The sequence below is a fragment of the Protopterus annectens genome, chromosome 1.part2 (assembly GCF_019279795.1).
Source record: "Protopterus annectens isolate FY-2018-M chromosome 1.part2, PAN1.0, whole genome shotgun sequence".
NCBI classification, from domain to species: domain Eukaryota; kingdom Metazoa; phylum Chordata; order Ceratodontiformes; family Protopteridae; genus Protopterus; species Protopterus annectens.
The window spans coordinates 934,193,437-934,212,121 of record NC_056727.1 but is presented as its reverse complement, the minus strand read 5'-3'; the positions used below and the strand labels follow the sequence as shown (position 1 = coordinate 934,212,121).

At 45.1% G+C, this 18,685-nt stretch overlaps 1 protein-coding gene across 4 annotated transcripts in view; it reads right to left on the bottom strand.

Annotated features, from left to right (window-relative positions):
• Positions 1–559: 559 nt before the first annotated feature.
• Positions 560–18,685, bottom strand: part of LBR (lamin B receptor) — a 962,918-nt gene continuing 944,792 nt past the window's right edge. For all 4 annotated transcript variants that reach the window (XM_044059838.1, XM_044059844.1, XM_044059847.1 and 1 more), the window contains one exon: positions 560–1,571. In XM_044059838.1, the coding sequence (XP_043915773.1) occupies positions 1,411–1,571 (161 nt within the window). In that variant the 3' untranslated portion in view covers positions 560–1,410. The remainder of the gene's footprint in view (positions 1,572–18,685) is intronic.

The window sequence follows — 18,685 nt, the reverse complement described above, 5'->3', positions numbered from 1 at the left end:
TTGAAAAGGTTCTCACAATTGCTTGCCTAGTACTGTCCCTATGTTCCTTTCAAGGATAGAAGAGACAAGGCTAGTACAGGTCTTGGTTTGTGATCCCATGGCCAACACTGAAGATTTACCCTGTTTTAAGAGAAGAATGTTTGAACTTTTTCATGACAGCCATCAAGAGCCCCATTATTTATTCAAACAGGGAAAAAATGGCAGGCACAAAAGCTAGCTATGCTGTCTTATTCTGTGCAATGCAGGCAGCAGGAATGTGTCACAAAATGTGGTAACTGAAGAGAACAGCTTAACAGATGGCAGAAAATGTCAAACTCAGGCCCACAAAGACAGACCCTCAAATACATGACAAACACTTAGGAGGGGGCAAAATACCAAAGATTGTTAAGAAGACCCAAAACAACTTAACTCAGGCTTCCTCCAGTAGCAGGTCAATAATGAAATCCAATGTCAGGATGCTAGGTGTTAAAGGTACTAGTCCAAATTTTAATGTTTGTGGCATTCAGGTGTGTCAGCACTCTCCTCCATACTTTATCGGCTAGCAAATAAGGACAACACATTTAAAGGGTAGAAATGTGTAAAAAATGCTTTAGTAAGAAACTTTAAGTCATTTTTTCACAAAGTGCAAATCTTTCAAATTAAAATTCAAACTTGTACAAAATAAGTCATACAAACTGTAAGCTAAGCCACCACTTTGCAAAAAATGTTACTACTTGTGAGCAAGAGTGTAACAGTAGCAAAGCAAAACCAATCCAACTTCAGACTAAAAAAGAAGCATTTTATGTAAAAAAAATGATTTTTTCGCCTTCAATTTGATGGTTTATAATTGCTGCAAAAATATCTTTTTTTCCCAGAAATTTCATATAGAACTTACAGAGTGCAGTATAAAACATTAAAAATACTGTAAGTTAAAAATATTTAACATTTCATCCTAAAGCATACAAATGACACATACTATACAGCAAAAAAAAAAAATCAAATCCACCCTTTCCTCTAACAAAACATAATATAATACAAAATGTACATAAAATACAGTTTGCTGGCAGGGATATTCTTAAAAACAAGGCAAGCCACGTGACTACCGTAGAAGTCCAGTAAGTACTTACGAGGTTAACATCTGCTATCAGGACAATATTTTTTCAGTTGAAAACTGAAGAATAATCTGTAGAACTGCTCCAGTATGTATGATTTCTTCTAGTCATAGCAGTTGTGTGATATTAGGACTTGCCAAACATGGTATAGGTTTACTTTGCCTCCAATGAAGAACTGCATCAAACAGATTATACACATTTAAAAGGCCTCTGTGTATAGACCAGCTTGCAAATATGGGAATATGATTAAATATATTGAGTATCTCAAAAAAAAAAAAAAAATACTTTTTAAGACTTCAAATATTTTCTTAGCAAATTTTCAGTAGATGTATGGGAAAATACGATAGCGAACGCGTCGACAATATTCATCCCAAACCACACCATATTTTTTCCTACAGTGGTACTCATCCCGGGCTTCTCGATGAACAAGGAAACAAGTTAGGAAAATCACATAGAAGTAAGGCAAAATATGATTAAATCCTGAAAAATAAAACAAAACATGTTTAGAAAACTGTCAAAAAAAATTAGCATTCATTACATTCTTTCAAATCATTTAGCCATCCCACGCAGCTGCATAATCACTGTTGGCAATGAGTACCAGTGTACCTAGTGTGAAACCCTATTTTGCACAGACTTCCTTACTAACCTTGAAGTTTTTAACACTGGCTCCCCACAGCACCATAGACAGCAGAAACATACAAATATTAAGCAATCCAGTCCAGTCATATACACCTTTAAGTAGATGGACTTAAAAGTTCTAGTGATCAACATTAACAACCGACATGTACTCACCACAGGAATTGAGTTGTAAGGAATTATTGGGGTTTCAAATTAGACAACATTCTTAAATCACCCCCAAACCTGGGGGGAGTGTGTGCTTCCAGGGCACAGCACGCATTGGTGCCAAAATAGTTTCTGACAGGATGCCTACCCATCATTACCTGTCAGTTTAACTCATCTACTGAGATGCACAGCTTATAAGCTGGGAGACAAAAAAAAATACAAAGTAAAAGGATATGCTTGCCTGACTTAGAGGAAATCCTTCTAAAGCCAAACGATGAAGAGGTTACAGACAAAGCAAGATGATGACAGGTTAAAGTACAGTTGAGTATGTAAACTTACCATAACAGCAAATGTTCAAATGATCACGGCTGCAGTAGCCTTTGTTATATCATAGGATCATAAGAAGTTACAAGGTTATTGGCCCCAAGGCCTTTACAAGCCTAGCCAAGAATTCAGCCCATGTGTCAACAAGTCAGCACCCTATGCCACTGTCCAGCAGGGACATAGGTGGAATCCCAGGGATGCATTTTCTCTTCCCCATCTAGTTATCCAGGTTGCGCTTAAAATGGTTTAATGAGGTACTCTGCTTTACATGGAGAGGGAGACTCTGGGACACATCTGTCCTACTGATGTCACAGACCCAGGTTGAGGTCTTGCCTGCGGGTTACCCGAGTGGAGCTTGACTTGCAGATATGCAGCAGTCCCATCAGGGTGGGGTCTGAGATTGCTTTGTATGCCAGACAGAGGTAATCTGTGAGGAATCTGTAGGAGACTGAGTAGAAGGACAGGGTCTTTAGCCTATCTGTGTAGAGTAGATGTTTGAGGCCCTGGATTCTCCAGATGAGGAATCTCTGTGGTCTTCTCCAGCTGCTGCCATGTGCTTTGTGAGGTACATGCCAAAAAGGGGCATTTTATTCAATAATCGGTCTTATAAGGGAAGAAAAAGTACAGCTGTGTACCTACCATGAATGTAGATGTTAGAGTATATTCACTGTTGCAGTCATTACTCTTGGGTTATCCTGCTGGCAGGCTACTCACAGTCGGCCTGAATTCCAAAGTCCTGGTCCGGCGTCAGTTGCTCTCACCTCTTCCCTGACGTCAGGGCGCCAGGGGTATAAAAGATGCAGCAGACGCCATTTTCTTCAGTTTTTCTTGCCCAAGATGTCAGGTGGCCCCAAAAGGGTAGGCTAAATATATTATGACAATAAACATACATGCACTAAAGTAACATTTTCTTCATCTACAAGCAAATACACCACATAGGTTGGTATAGAATAGAGAAGTACAGATAAACCCCAGCAAAAAAAAAGGGGGGACGGTGGGAGGGTAACCTGGACTGCAACAGTGAATACACTTGAACATCTAACATTTATGGTAGGTACACAACTGTACTATGTTCATCGTGTTTCACTGTTGCAGTCATTACTCTTGGGTTGAATCCCAAAGCTGAGGATGGTTGGCCGAGCTAAATAGGATTAGGCGAAGCTATAAGGCCCTGCAGAACTGCAGTGGCAAAGCCTGCTCTGGATTTAGAGTAAAGAGGTAAGTGGTAGTGCTTTGTAAAAGTGTGCACTGAACTCCAAGTTGCAGCCTCTAAGATGTCTTTGGTTGGTACTCCTCTGAGGAAGGCTGCTGAAGTGGCTTCTGCTCTGGTAGAATGAGGCCTAATGCCCTTAGGCACTGATTTGCCATGCTGAAAATAGCAGAAACGGATGCAATGACCTATCCATTTAGAAATAGCCTGTTTTGAGATGGCCTTTCCTTGTGATCCTGCAGCATATGACACAAAGTTGCTCAGTCTTTCTGAAAGCTTTAGTTCTGTCCAAGTAGAAGCGTAGCGGTCTGTGTATGTCCAAAGAATGCAGAATTTTCTCGCCCTTGTTCTGTAGGTTTGGATAAAAGGTGGGCAAGTGAATGGTTTGGTTGAGGGCCACACTGGACACCACCTTAGGCATAAATGTTGGGTTTGTCCTCAGAGAAACCCTGTCTGGATGAAAAATGATAAAAGGTTCCACAGCCATGAATGCTTGCAACTCCGAGACTCGTCTTGCAGAGGTTATTGCTAGAAGCAGAGCTGTTTTCCAGGATAAGAATTTTATATCAGCTGTTGAGGCTGCCTCAAAAGGAGGCAGTGTGAGTTTTTCAAAGACATAATTGAGGTCCCATGCCAGAATTGGTGCTCTCCTTGGAGGCCTGATGTTTTTGGCCCCTCTGAGGTACTGCCTTATTAAAGGATGAGAAAAGATAGGTGGTTACGTATTGTAATGGGATGAAATGGCAGACGCATGAATCTTAATTGATGAAAAGGAAAAGCCTTTGTCCAGCATCTCCGTTAGGTATTGTAAAATCTGGGGAATATTTGGTACATACGTGTCAATGCCTTGTTCCTGGTTCCAAACATAGAATCTCTGGCCTCCAAAATAACATCCATAACAGCTTTTGAAAGAGGAGTGTTCTGAATGGCTAGATTATCCGCCATGCTGCCAGATTTAAGGTCCTGGATTAGCTGTGCAGGATCTGATTGTTTTGTTGGGTCAGCAAGTGAGAAGTTTGAGGCAATATCCCATGCTGGACCTTGAGACAAGCTCTTTAGGATTGGATACCAGTGCTGGCGTGGCCAGTCTGGTGCAATTAGTATAATTTTTGGCTTCTCTTGTCTGACCTTTAGGAGTACCTTGGGAAGGAGAGGCAGTGGAGGAAAGGCATATACCATTAGGTTTTTCCAGCTGAAGGATAGGGCGTCCACTCTCCATGCTTGTTTGTGATAAATCCTTGTGCAAAATCTCTGTAATTGGCAGTTGTGAGGGGAAGCAAATAGATCTGTCTGGGCATCCCCATTTCCTTGTTATCATGCTGAAGACTTGTGGATCCAGTTTCCACTCTTGGGGATCCATGAGGTTTCTGCTTAGTTCGTCTGCCAGAGCATTTGTTTTTCCTGGCAGGAATTGTGCTTGCAGGAGAACTTGGTAAGTCAATGCTGTGTCCCACAAGGTCATTGCTTGTCTGCAGAGGGGGTAGGAATGTGTGCCTCCCTGCTTGTTTATGTACCACATGACCGTAGTAATGTCCGTCTATCAGTAGCTGTCCTGGATGAAGTAGATACTTGAAAGCTGTCAGGGCATTCTGAACAGCTAGCATCTCTTTTTGATTGATATGAAGATGCATCTGGCTTGCAGGCGATGTGCCCTGAATACATTTTCCTGCCATATGAGCCCCCCAGGCATAATCTGATGCATCCGTTGTCGGTGTCTGTCTGGCTGTGGGTAAAGTGAATGGCAGACCCTTGTTGTGGTGACAGGCCTGTGCCCACCATCGAAACTCCTGTTGCAGGCAGGGAATGAGGGTAATTACTGTCTCCAGGCTGTGGCAATGCAGAGTCCAAACACTTTTTAGATACCATTGCTGCTGTTGTTGTAGTTTCCTCATATGCAGTCTGGCATATGGAATTAGTAGAATGCAGGATGGCACGAAGCCCAAGGCCTGCAGGATTTTCCTTGCAGATAAATAGAAGTTATGTCCTTACCATAACGTTCCATGTGGAGTGTTCATCTCACCTTTGTTCTTACACATGGGTTCGGAGCCGATCCTCGGCTCCGAGTCGGCCGCTTAAAGCTCTGCATCGAGAAGAAGCTCGAGACCAACCTCTCCCCCACAATTCCCTCTGCCCTTACCTCAGATCTAGTTTGCAAAACAATATCAGATCCCATAACAGGAATGTAAACATACATACATACATATCAGGGCGTAGCTGAAAATAGCAGCAACAGCAGAGAGAAATCAGTAGCGGGAGAGCCAAACCAGACTTCTAAACTGGACGTTCTTCCTGATCTGAGGGTGGGAATGTAAGAACAAAGGCGAGATGAACACTCCACATGGAACGTTATGGTAAGGACAAAACTTCTATATGTGAGAGTGTTCAATCTCGCCGTTTGTTCTTACACATGGGTAGTGTCCCTAGCTCCATGAACCTGACACTCTCACGGAAGAACGTTCCTGAGCACAGTGGAACCAAAGGTTGCCCTGTCCCTGGAAATCCTATCCACTTTGTAATGAGTGATGAACGTATGTGGTTTAGACCAAGTGGCGGCCGCACAAATAGTATCCAAAGGTAGGCGGGCCGCATGAGCCAGAGATGCAGAGACTGATCTAGTAGAATGTCCTTTCGGTTTGGTGGGCAAACTCTGCTCAGTAGCAGCATAAACAAAAGTAATACAATCAGATAGCCATGTGGAGAGAGTACGCTTCGTCACTGCCATGCCCTTTTTGTTGTCCGCAAAAGCTATAAAGAGTTGGTCTGCTTTTCTGTGATCCTTTGTTCTATCTAGATAGAATCTGAGTTGTCTATGAACATCTAACTTGTGTAACATATATTCCAGCTTATTGGAATGGTTTTTGAAAAATGTGGGAAGTTCGATGGACTGATTAATGTTGTTGACTGAACAAACCTTGGGAAGAAAGGACGGGTTGGTGCGTAAGGATATCCTATCCGGGTGAAAAATCAAATATGGGTGCTTAATGGAAAGAGCTTGAAGTTCTGACACTTGTCTGGCTGAAGTGATCGCTACTAGAAAGAGAGTTTTCCATGACAAGAACTTTAATGAACAGGAAGAGGCTGGTTCAAAAGGTGGTAGCATTAGTTGGGATAAAAGAAGGTTTAGATTCCACGGAGCTGTAGGGAACCTGACTGGTGGCCTAATATGAAAGGACCCTTTTAGAAAAGCCTTACAAAGCCTATGAGTCATAATATGCGCTCCATTCTCTCCTACATGGAAGTTTGAAATAGCAGCCAACTGAACTCTCAAGGTGGCAGGAGAAGCTCCTTGGTGAAATAGCATGGATAGAAACTCTAAAACCTTGTTCAGAGGGGCTATTAAGGGATCTAAATGCTGTGCAGTTGCCCAGTATACAAAGCGCTTCCACTTACTAGTGTAAATTCTTGTAGTGGAAGCTTTATGAGAGGCTACTAGAATGTTCTGAACCGCAGGAGAAAGAAGATCAGATCTGGCTAAGAAGGGAAGCGGAGCAGCCAAGCTGCTAGTCTGAGGGACAGGAGCGACAGGTGGGGAGCCCCTGAAGAATGGGTCAGTAGATCTGGCTCCGGGTCCAGGATCCAGGGCTCCCGTATTTGGTGCGCTTGAAGAAAGGGAAACCAAATTTGACGAGGCCAGAATGGGGCAATGAGGATTACAGTCCTTTCCAGATTCTTGGCTTTCTGCAGAAATCTCGGTATCCGAGGTATAGGGGGGAAGGCGTACAGGAGACCCGGGGGCCAATCGTGAATCAGAGCGTTCCTGGGGACCTCCCCTGGCAGGGGTAAAAGGGCGAAGTAACTTCTGCATTTGGCATTCATTGGAGACGCAAACAGATCGCAGCAAGGCTGGCCCCACTTGCGGAATATTCTGCCCGCTATTGTCTGTTTGAGGGACCACTCGTGAGGTAACAGGATGGCTCTGCTCAACCTGTCCGCTATGACATTGGATAACCCCGGGATGTGCGTTGCTATCAAAGCGACCTGTGGACTCTGCCCATTGCCAAATTCTCATGGCTTCTCTGCATAATTGGTAAGATTTGGTTCCCCCTTGCTTGTTTATGTACCAGACTACGGACATGTTGTCTGTCTGAACTGCAATGGTCCCTAGAGGTAGAAAGGGAGAAAAGTGTTGCAACGCTAGGAACACTGCCCTCATCTCCAGAACATTGATGTGCAGGTTGTACTCTAGATTGGTCCATTCGCCTTGGACTGTCTGTCCCTGAAAGATGCCCCCCCACCCTATCAGGGAAGCGTCCGTGGTCACTGTAGCTGTTGGAGTGGGTAGCACAAATGGCCGGCCGCCGGTGAGATTGCAATTCTGTAGCCACCAAGATAGGTGTGTCTTGCAGATGTTTGTGATGTGAATTTCGTGTGTCAGCGGTAACTGTTGGAACGACCATTGTGCGAACAGCAGCTATTGAAGAACTCTCATGTGCAGTCTTCCCAAGGGTATTGCAATGAGGGAAGCCGACATGAGTCCCAAAACTTTTAGAACCAGTTTGGCCGGGGATTTCTTGGACAACAGGAGTAGAGATATGTGGTTTTGTAGAGAGGCTATCCTTTCTGGGGGAAGTCTAAGAATCAAGCAACGGGTATCCAAATCCGCTCCTATGAATGAGATATGCTGTGATGGCTGTAACGCAGATTTTTTGAAATTTATGGAAATTCCGAGTTGAACACAAAGTTCGAGTGTGTAATCCCTGGCCTGTATCAGTCGACGCTCGGTGGTGGCAGTAAGGAGCCAGTCGTCCAGATACGGAAACACTTGGAATCCTAGGTGTCTCAAGTGAGACACTACCACTGCCATGCATTTGGTGAAAACCCTGGGGGCTGAGGTTAGACCAAAGGGCAGGGCCCGGAACTGATAGTGACTGGCTCCCAGCCTGAAGCGCAAGTGATCCCTGGACGCTCTGGCCATTTTGATGTGGTAGTATGCGTCCTTGAGATCTATCGAGCACATCGAGTCGTACTTCTGTAAGAATGGAAGGATCAATTGAAGCGTGACCATCCGGAACTTTTCTTTCTTGACAAAGGTATTGAGATTGCTTAGGTCCAGAATTGGCCTCCAGTCTCCTGTCTTTTTTGGAACTAAAGAACCTTGAGCAAGTTCCGAATCCTCTTTGGTCCGCCGGGACTGGTTGGATGACTTTTTCTAGCAGCTTTGAAATTTCTATAGCTGCAGGTTCTCGCAGATGGGGCGGTACATCTGGGAATCTTTTCTGCGGTAACGGGGGAAATAAAAATGGGATTTTGTAACCTCTGGTAATAATGCTTTCTACCCATCTGTCTGAGGTAATTCTTTGCCAGGCCTGAGGGTATAAAGCTAAGCGACCCCCGACTGCTCCAGAGCAGGACAGTCGGGCCTCCCTTCAGGAGTGCTGGAAAGGCTTCCCAGGGATTGTATCCCTGTCACCTTGGTTTTGCGGACCCCCTCTTCCGCCAGGGCGACGTCTTCCACTTCTGCCCTGCCTCTGGAGGGGGCATCACCCTGTGTGCTTGGGAAAGAACCTTGGAGTTTACGAAATCACATTTTCCCACCTCGTTGCCCTTTGGGGTACGGTCTGGATGGGGTGGAAAAACGGACTCCGACAGCAGACAGAGTCTTTCCCTCTTGCTCACACCGGGTAAGGGTCTCCTTTACTTTGGGGCCAAAGAGAGTGGCACCATCAAATGGGGCGTTAGTAAAGGAAGACTTGAAGGCTTCCGCAAAGGAGCATAAGCGCATCCAGGATGGTCTACGGAGAGCAATCGCTGAAGCAGCAGCCCTACTCGACCCTTCGGCTGCATACGAGATGAGCCTCATGGACGAGTTCACAACTGATGTAAGGGTATTGAGCTGTGCTGTAACCTTTTCCGCGACAGCAGCATCTGTAGTACCCTGGAGGGTATCTCCCAACTCTGACTAGATCCCTCTATAAACGTGTAAAATGAGTCAAATAGTTCAGCGATCGCATGGAAAAAGTCGCTGAACTAAAAATGCGCTTCCCATACCTGTCCATACTCCTAGAATCTCTGTTAGGCGGATGGACAGATGAGGAAGATTCAGACATCTCCTTTTTAGTGGCAGCTGCCACCACCATAGCGTCCACTGGAACTCCCTTTGTGAGGTATGCCTTGTCCTGAGGGGCCGTAATACATTTATTAGGTTTTCTGGGGACTGGCTCCACTGTGTCAGGTGTCTCCCACGCCCTTCGAGCAATCAAGTCCATCAACTCATCGAAGGGCGGAGTGACCCAGGAGGAATCCGATGAAGCCTCCGAGGAAGAGGGGGCTCCCTCTGGGAGCGGCTGAGACACAGGTGCTCGACGCTTTTGAGTAGCCATAGGTGCAGAAGAGGATAACGGGCCTTTATGGGAGGGGGATGCTGTATCTGCTGAGGTAGTTGTCTGAGAAGACAATACCTTCCTTATAAGATCGAAGGCCCCCGGACCCCGAGCCGAGGAATCCCCAGTTCCGAAGAACGTGGAGGAATCTCCGACGCCGAAGCAAAGGGCACCGATCCAGAGGACGGAACCGAGGTGATCCATGCCGAGGCACCGAGAGGGAGAGTCGGCACCGAAGTATCGGTACGGCTCTTGGTCCCGGAACCAAGGATAGATCGTCGCCTCCGCGAGTCCGGGATAGGTTCCGACGGAGTCAAGGTAAATGGTGCCGACCGAGAAAGGGACGGTTCCGGCACCAAGGGCTCTACAATCAACAAATCAGCGTCTCCTGGCTCAGAGGACAGAACAGGTCTCGGAGGAGGATCAGATGGAGACAAGGGAAGGCCTTCGAGTCTTGACACCAACTGAGAGGAGACTGCAATGAGTTTGGACAGGGCCGTGTTCTCAATCAGCTTCTGCACCACACGGTCTACGTCGGTGTCGGAGAGGGGCCTGGAAGACCGCGTCGAAGAAATCGAAGACGGTGCAGACCTCAAAAGAGCCGGAGGTGGCAGTTCTGTCACCGGTTCCAAGACTCTAGGCTCGGTGACAGACACTAGTTCGATACTCGGCCCCGAAGTCTGTGGAACCGGTGAACGAACTTTAAAAGAAGAACTTGGAGCCGACGACGTAGGCTCCGAAGTCTTCGACTCCTTCGAAGATTTAGAGGTCTGGTCTGACTTATCTAAAGCCTCTTGAAAGGCAGGCTTCAGAAGACCCCTGTCCATGAGCTTTCTGCGCCTATCTGTCATGACCCTTCCACTAAAGAAGTGACAAATCGAGCAGTCCTCTTGAAGATGGAGAGGGCCAAGACAGTAGACACAGGAGCTATGGTTGTCTGTGACAGACATCTGTCCGCACTGACCTCTCTTGAAACCTGATTTAACTTTGTCAGACATGTCAAAGAGGTCACAAAACTAGTGAAAAAAAAAAACACCAATATATCAAACTTTAGCCAAAGACCAAGCAATAATGTTATGAAGAAAAGTATGTAGTCAAATCCGAGAATTAGTGAGTGGGGTAGGCCCTAGATTCTAACTTTAAACCTAAATTGTTTTAAAACACTAAAGATTTAGTTAATCGGAACCGAAGACCCAAACACACAACACACACCAACAAGTGACACAATCCAATAACTTTAGATCCAAAAATTTTTAAGAAAAAAAGACAAATCTTATCTGAAGTTGGCTCAGAGCTCTTCAAACGATGTGATCAGATGCAGTGGCAAACTAGATCTGAGGTAAGGGCAGAGGGAATTGTGGGAGATAGGTTGGTCTCGAGCTTCTTCTCGATGCAGAGCTTTGCTAAGCGGCCGACTCGGAGCAGAGGATCGGCTCCGAACCCATGTGTAAGAACAAACGGCGAGATTGAACACTCTTACATCTGGGTCTTTGTTGCCAACTTTTTGAAGTAAGAAGTCAGTTGCCTTTGTTTGTCTGGCATAGGATAAGCCATCTGGGCAGTTGTATTTAAGCTTGCACCCAGGAATATTATCTCTTGAGAGGGTACTAGTTTTAATTTATTTTAGTTTACGGTGTACCCTAGGCAAATTAGTAATCTTTTTACAAATGCCAGATGCTTTAGAAGAATGTCTTTGTTCTCTGCTTGAATAAGGCAGCCGTCCAAGTAGGGACATATTTGAATTCCTCTTTGACTGCAAAATGCAATTACTGGTGCCAGGCATTTTGTGAAGACCCTGGGTGCAGTAGATAAGCCAAAGGGCAGTGCAGAGAATTGGTAGTGCATTGGAGCCAGCTATGAATCTGAGGTATCTTCTGCATGATTATCTGATTGGGACATGCAGGTATGTCTCTTTTAGGTCCAAAGTTACGAGCCAAGCCTTCTTGCCCAGCATGGGCAGTAGCTGCTGTAGAGTGAACATCCTGAATTTTGGAACCTACAGAAACGTGTTTAGTATAGACAGGTCCAGTATTGGACTCCAGGTTTTGTCCTTTCTGGGCACCAAGAAAAGTCTTGAGTAAAATCCTTGCCCTGCTCTTGTTGTGGTATTGTTGAATGGCCCTCATGTCCATGAGGGCTGTAATTTGCTTTTGTGCCTCTGCCCACTGATTGTGTGGCAGGTCTGGCATACCTTTTGCCCTTGGTAGGGTGTGAAAATGGAACCTGTAGCCCTGGGACACTATGTTCAAGACCCATTTGTCTTGGGTAATCATTTTCCAATTTGGTGAAAAAAGTGCTAGTTTTCCCCCTAAGGAGGCTGCCAAAAGAAAAGTGCTTGGATCTGGCAGAGGAAAGTTATTCGGACGGTTTTCTGTAAGGTTGTGATTTGTTTTCTCCGCTTTTGGAGGTAGGAGCACCCCATTGTTTAGGCCTGTATGAGCCTTGGGACTGAGATCTGCCTCTGGGACGTCTGTATCTGCCTCTTTGTGGCCTGTCTGACACTGGAAAGGACCAATTTTTGGAAGGCCAGTTCCTGCTAAATTTGGGTGGCTGTACCTGTAAGAAATCCTTAACTGTCTGCATGGATTTAGCTTTATCCTCCATTTTCTTCAACACCTCTTCTGCTATAGCACCAAACAAAGTATCATGCTGTAATGGAGCATTTAATAATTTTGCTTTAACATGATCAGGCAAATTCTGTTCCTTTAACCAAGCATGCATTCTAATAACAGAACCTGTAACAGCAGCCCTGCAAGAGGCCTCCAGTGAATCATAACCACATTGCAAAGTATGCTTTCCCACTTGTTCAGCTGCATACAATAAATCCTGCATTTCCTTGTTCTCTGAACATTCAGAATTTGTCAACAATTTCTGTTTAAGCAGTGACATTAAGTATTGCTGATATTTAAGCATATGAAACTGACAATTTAAAACCCTTACAGCCAAGGTAACAGTAGTGTAAACTTTTTTCCCCCAGCTGTCCAGTGCCCTAGAATCCCTATCAAAGGGGACAGGGTTTTTTGCAGTGGAAGCTTTGACCCCGACATACAGTTTCTGGGTCAGCAGCGGGGTTTTTATACAGGAATTTGAGAGTCTGGGACCCTGTAGTATCTGTCTGACTTAGCAGGTAGAGGGGGTAAAGAGTCAGGGGATAGGCCGGACTCTGAAAATACATCATCTGAAAATACATAGTCTACAATGTCTAGAACAGGTGGAATAGCAAGAGGTCTGTGCTGAGGTAGTAGCAGAAAGTTTCTGAGCCTTTTCTTAGATTCTGAGTAATCTTGGCTCTCCCAGTGGAAATGCTGCCTCATGGTATGCAGGGTTTCTCCTAAAGAATAATCCTCAGGAGGAGAGGCTGAAGGAATGGATTCCTCAGCATCAGAATCCTCATAGGGAGGAAAAGAATATCCCTGTTCAGAAGAGGAATCAGAGGAAATTGAAACCTGATCAGAAGAATCATATTGTCTCTTGCCTAGGCCTCTTATCAGGAGGGGGATGGGAACCCCTGATCAAAGTAATTAGGTCTTCAGCCATTTTAAGCAGGTTTTTTAGGCATGGAAGTCTGAGTAGGAGAATGCTGTACTTGTTTCTTTGTCTTTAGAGCTGCTTTAGTCTTTGAAGCTGAAAAACGTTTAACATATAACTGTGTAGGTCTGAAGACGCCCTCAAAAGCTGATGCCTGCTCAGCGGCTCCGGACTCATCTGAGGGAATGATTTCCGAGTGTCCAATACCTTGAGTAGCCAGAGGCCCAGTTGGCTTCAGGTGAGAGTCGGAAGCAGCCTGTGGCTCTGAGGTAGCGGGTGCCAGGGGCCGCGAAAGCGCCTCACTGAGAACCGGTGACTGGCCTAACGGAGGCCTTGTCGGTTTTGGACCTCGGATGCCTATCCTTTTCCTTGTCCTTGCGTTTTTTGTAAACTCTCGTCGGCTGTTCTGATGGCATTATTTAGTTAAATCTTCGGCCAAAGTAATGAAATGCAAAATCGAACCGATGCTTAATACTGCGTTGGTTAAATCTAGCACAAAACTGACAGCTAGCAACGTCGTGGTCAGGGCCTAGGCAAGGAATACAGTAAGAATGAAAATCCTTATAAGGTATTTGCTTCCCACAAGAAATACAATTGTTAACTTTTTCTGACATCGGTCTGGAGCAAGAAAAAAAAGTTTCCCCAACGCGGTACTTAGCTTTAATGAAGACTTCGGATCTGAAATTCGGATTTGAAAATCTCAGGAGTTGGCCGATCGGCACTTGCAAACTGCTTTTGCTTTGGGCACCACGCGGCAAGAAAGACTGAAGAAAATGGCGTCGGCTGCATCTTTTCTACCCCTGGCGCACTGACGTCAGGGAAGAGGTGACAGCAACAGACGCCGGACCAGGACTTTGGAATTCAGGCCGACTGCGGGTAGCCTGCCAGCAGGAATACCCAAGAGTAATGACTGCAGCAGTGAAACACGATGAACATCAAGGATGTCATGGCCATGTTGTTCCTGGATGAGATAACCTTACGAATGAGTTGGGCCATGTAGAAAGCTTTCCGTACAACAGAGGCAATGTGGTGGTCAAAAGTCAATTTGCTATCAACCTGGGTTCCCAAGTCCCAGACGACCGATTGGGTGCTTAGTGCCTTATTATCAATGTGATAATATGGGTTATCCGGTGAAGGACATAACAGCTGGCCCGCTTCCAAAGCTTCAGGGCACCTTCTACATGCCCAAACTGTCACACAGCTCGAGCTGAGCTGATGGAAAAGACAGGTTTGGGCGCCAAGTCCTTTAGAGCTTTCATGACAAAAAAACAGAAGGAGGCTGAGCCCTGAAAGTACAAAGCTAGGAACAAAATGTCCACACCCCAGCATAAATGCAGCAAAAAACAGGGTAGAGGGAATGGCCACTGTAGCCATGATCATTCAAACATCTACTGTTATAGTAAGTTTGCTTACACAACTGCACTATGTTCATCAACTTGATCACTGTTGCAACAGCCTTAGCTATACAGGTGGATTAATCCAGCTAACTATAACTGGGAGGTAGAAAGAAAAAGGGTTCATCAGGCCCTGGAGAATGCTCACAGTAAACCCTGATCTACACCTAGAGAAGGAAACAAACTTGCAAAAATAAACATATGGAGGACCAAGCTGCTGCTTCTAGAACCTAACCCTTTCTAAAAAGCCATGGATGAAGTCAAGGACCTGGTAGAGTGGGCCTTGACCCAGCTTGGAATAATTTTGTTGTAGTGAGTACAACAAAAGGTAATGGTCGTAGACAACCATTTAGAAATGGTCTGTTTTGACACAGGTTGTCCCTTTTTACCTTCACAAGAAATGAACAATTCCAAAGATCAGAAAGATTTAGTTCTGTCAAGACAGTACCCAAGGTATCTGTGAAAATCCAAGGTATTGAGTGTAAGCTCCCTCATTTTTAGGTCCAGGAAAGAAAATGGAGAGATGGATAGTTTGGCTTAAAGTAAACCCAGATACCACTTTGGGCAAAGAAACCCTGTCTCTGTGGAAAATGAGACTGGGTTGAGTTGATGTAAAAAGTTGCAACCACCGTTTTCCATGTTAAGAACCTCAAGTCGGCCAGATTAGCCAATTCAAATTGAGCAAGTACTAGCTACTCCAATACAATATTAAGATACCAAGGTGGGACCACCAGTTTTCTTGGAGGTCTCTCACAAATCCCCTTTCAAAAACATTTTGACATGAGAATGTACTGAAAGAGCAGGATCCATGGGCAGGCATACTGAAATGGCTGATAAATTAAACTTGCAGAAGCCAGAAAGGCTGTAGGATAGTAATACATAAATATTGTGAAACCAGAGAACAGCTATCTCTGAATGGATGATAGTTATATTGCAGGCACCAACTACAAACACCTTTCCATTTGCTAATAAATAATTTTCTAGTAGCAGGCTTTCTTGCCTCCATTAGTACCTGCTACATGTCCTCGGTAAACAGGTGCCTAAAGAGAATTAAGGCACCACCATTCAGGCAGTCAGTTAAAGTTGATTGGGGTGCATCAAACACCCCTGATCTTCTGTCAGTAAATCCATTCTGATGGTAATTGCCTATGGCCAATTCCAAAAGAAGGGAGAACCACTGCTGTCTAGGCCAGAAGAGTCTCACCACAATGATCTTAAGGGATTCTTTCTGAATCTTCAGAAGTACCCTGGATATCAGTGGAAACAATGGAAATCATACAGGAGCATTCTTATCCAAAGAAAAGGCATCCGTCTTCCAGGCCTTCTTGCATGGTATCCTGGAGCAGAATCTTGCCAGCTGACTGTTCAGAGAGGAGGCAAATAAGTCTAACTTGAGGAACTCCCCACAGGTGGATCAAATCTTGAAAGACTGCAAATTTAGTTTCCACTCATGAGGGTCTGCCCTTGTCCTACTCAGATTGTCTGCAACATAGTTTTGCTCTGACGGAATGTAAGGTGTCTGTAGAGGGAGTCTGTGCCATGAAGTTGTATCCCAAGCTAACATGGCTAGTCTGAAAAGCAAAAGGGGTACAACCTGGTTTCCCCTTGGGTTGATGTACATGACTGATATTGTTCCTGAAGAGGTCCCAGGGACCAAAAATAATTTAGAGAGTTGAATGCCTTTATCAGGGCAAGCATCTCCTTTACATATATGTGCGTGCTTCTATCCCTGGTTTCCCACACCCCTTGCATTTTTACCCCACCTGAACCTGCTCCCCAAGTAAAGTCTTGGGCGTTTGTGGTGACTGCTTTGGAACACGGAAGGAGAAGGAAAAACCAGGACTGAGGGACATTTGGTGTCAAGTGATTTCTCTTTCAACACAACCCGGCACTGGGATTTGAAAAGACAGGGTGTTGGTGCTAGGACCAGACAGACTTCCAGATACCATTTTATTTTCCTCATGTGGAGTCTAGTAGTGTTATTATGAGAATCACAGTTGCCATGAGACCAAAAATCCTGAGGTATTCCCTTGCAGTGACCAGAGAAGAAAAAAATTTGAAATAGATCTAGATATAAATTAATTTTTTTCTGTGAAGGAAAAGTTCTTTGAACTGAGGTGTCTAGCTGACACCCCAAAAGTGCAATCTTGTGTGAAATTCCGGATATTGGCAAAGGCTCTTGCCACCCCCATAGTGCCTGTTTTAGGCAAGGCTCAAATTCTAAACCTACCACCCTAGAACACAAAAAAGGAAAAAAACTAAGGGTAATGCTGCTCAATGCCAGAAGTCTAAATCTCAAAATGCACGCACTCGAGGCCCTTCTCAGTATGGAGAACCTCGATGTCTGTGCAGTGACAGAAACCTGGTTCAAGGCTCCTGAGAGCATCCCAGCACTATCAGGTTTTACCTCTTATCATGGACAATACCAAGAAAGGAGGGTATCCATATTCATCAAAGACACCCACACCTCAAGACTGGTGCATGATGCATCGGAGACCATCCAGGTGCAATTAACCATAGGCAAGACTGCTCTGCAAATTGTAGCATGTTACAGGCCACCCTCACAAACTCAGGAACCTCACATGGCCTTCCTAAAACACTAGAGGGATAAACGATCACCAAACACCATCATACTAGGTGACTTCAATTACCCTAATATAGACTGGGAACACTACTCAAGCCCAAACACCCTAGCCCAAAAGTTCCTGGAATTCATAAACTCAAATGCCATGGAACAACTAGTCACCATCCCACAAGAGGAGAAAACATACTTGATCTCATCATCACGAACATGGGAGCACAATGTTCAACCCTCACTGGTGAGATCAGATCACAAACTAATCTGCTGGAGGTCCTCATCCACCCCAACTGAAATAAAAAGACCACAGTAAAGAACTCGACTTCACACTTCTAAAGACTAGTGTGGTCTCCTTTAAGGCCCAAACAGTACTCAAGCCGCTGAATCACTTACAAATGCCTTCTACCAGCACCTGCAGGACTGCATGGATAAGGCAATCCCAACAAAACAAAGACTCTTTGCTCTGGTGGACCCCAGCCATAAACAAACTCTACAACAAAGGAGGAAGCTACTACAAGATAGAGCAAAATCCTTAAAGGTAAGACTCCTTGATCACTATAAGTAAAAACTAAGAGCTCTCATAAAATCATCCAAAGCAAATTTTGAGAGAAAAATAGCTAAAGACTCAAAGACAATCATAAGGCCTTCTTTAGCTATGTTAGAAACCTGGGAGGAAACTCCCAGATATGCTCAGAACTAGTTCAAAATGATGTGAAGATTACTGATCCTACAGACATTGCCAACATACTGGCTGACAGGTTCAGTGCAAACTCCCCTCCCCAAAGGAGATATCTATACCAGATTGCAGCCCCCAAACATCTCCAACGCCCAAGTGAGAACTGCTCTCTCCAAAGCAAAAACACAGCATCCATGGGACCTGATGGTGTCCCCTGTGTGCTCCACGAACTCAGCGAGGAATTAAACCCACAGCTAGGACAGCTGTTTAATCATAGTCTTACCTCTGGATGCGTACGTGCCAGGAGTGGCACTGCAACTGTGGTCCCACTTCACAAAGGCGGTGCCTCCCGACCCTGGAAATTACCGCCCATTAGCTTGACAAGCCTTATCTGCAAAGCCATGGAGAGGATCATAATGGACCTCATAAATAAAGACATAGGAATTTGCAGACTTTGGATCCATCCCAGTTTGGCTTTGTCAAAGGCAGATCATGCCTTCTAAACTTGGTTGACTTTTGAAACAGTCACCAAAGCCATTGATGAGGAAAGGCAGTCCATACAGCCTACCTCGATCTGGCGAAGGCCTTGATACAATACCCCACTCGGGTATCATTGAAAAACTCATCAGCTTAAATGTTAACCCATACATCACAAGATGGGTTGCAAACTGGCTGAGTGACAGAACCCACAGGGTCAGAGTTGCTGGTGCTATGTCAGACTCAAAGCCTGTCACAAGTGGTGTACCACAGGGCTCAGTCCTGGGCCCACTCTTGTTTAGCA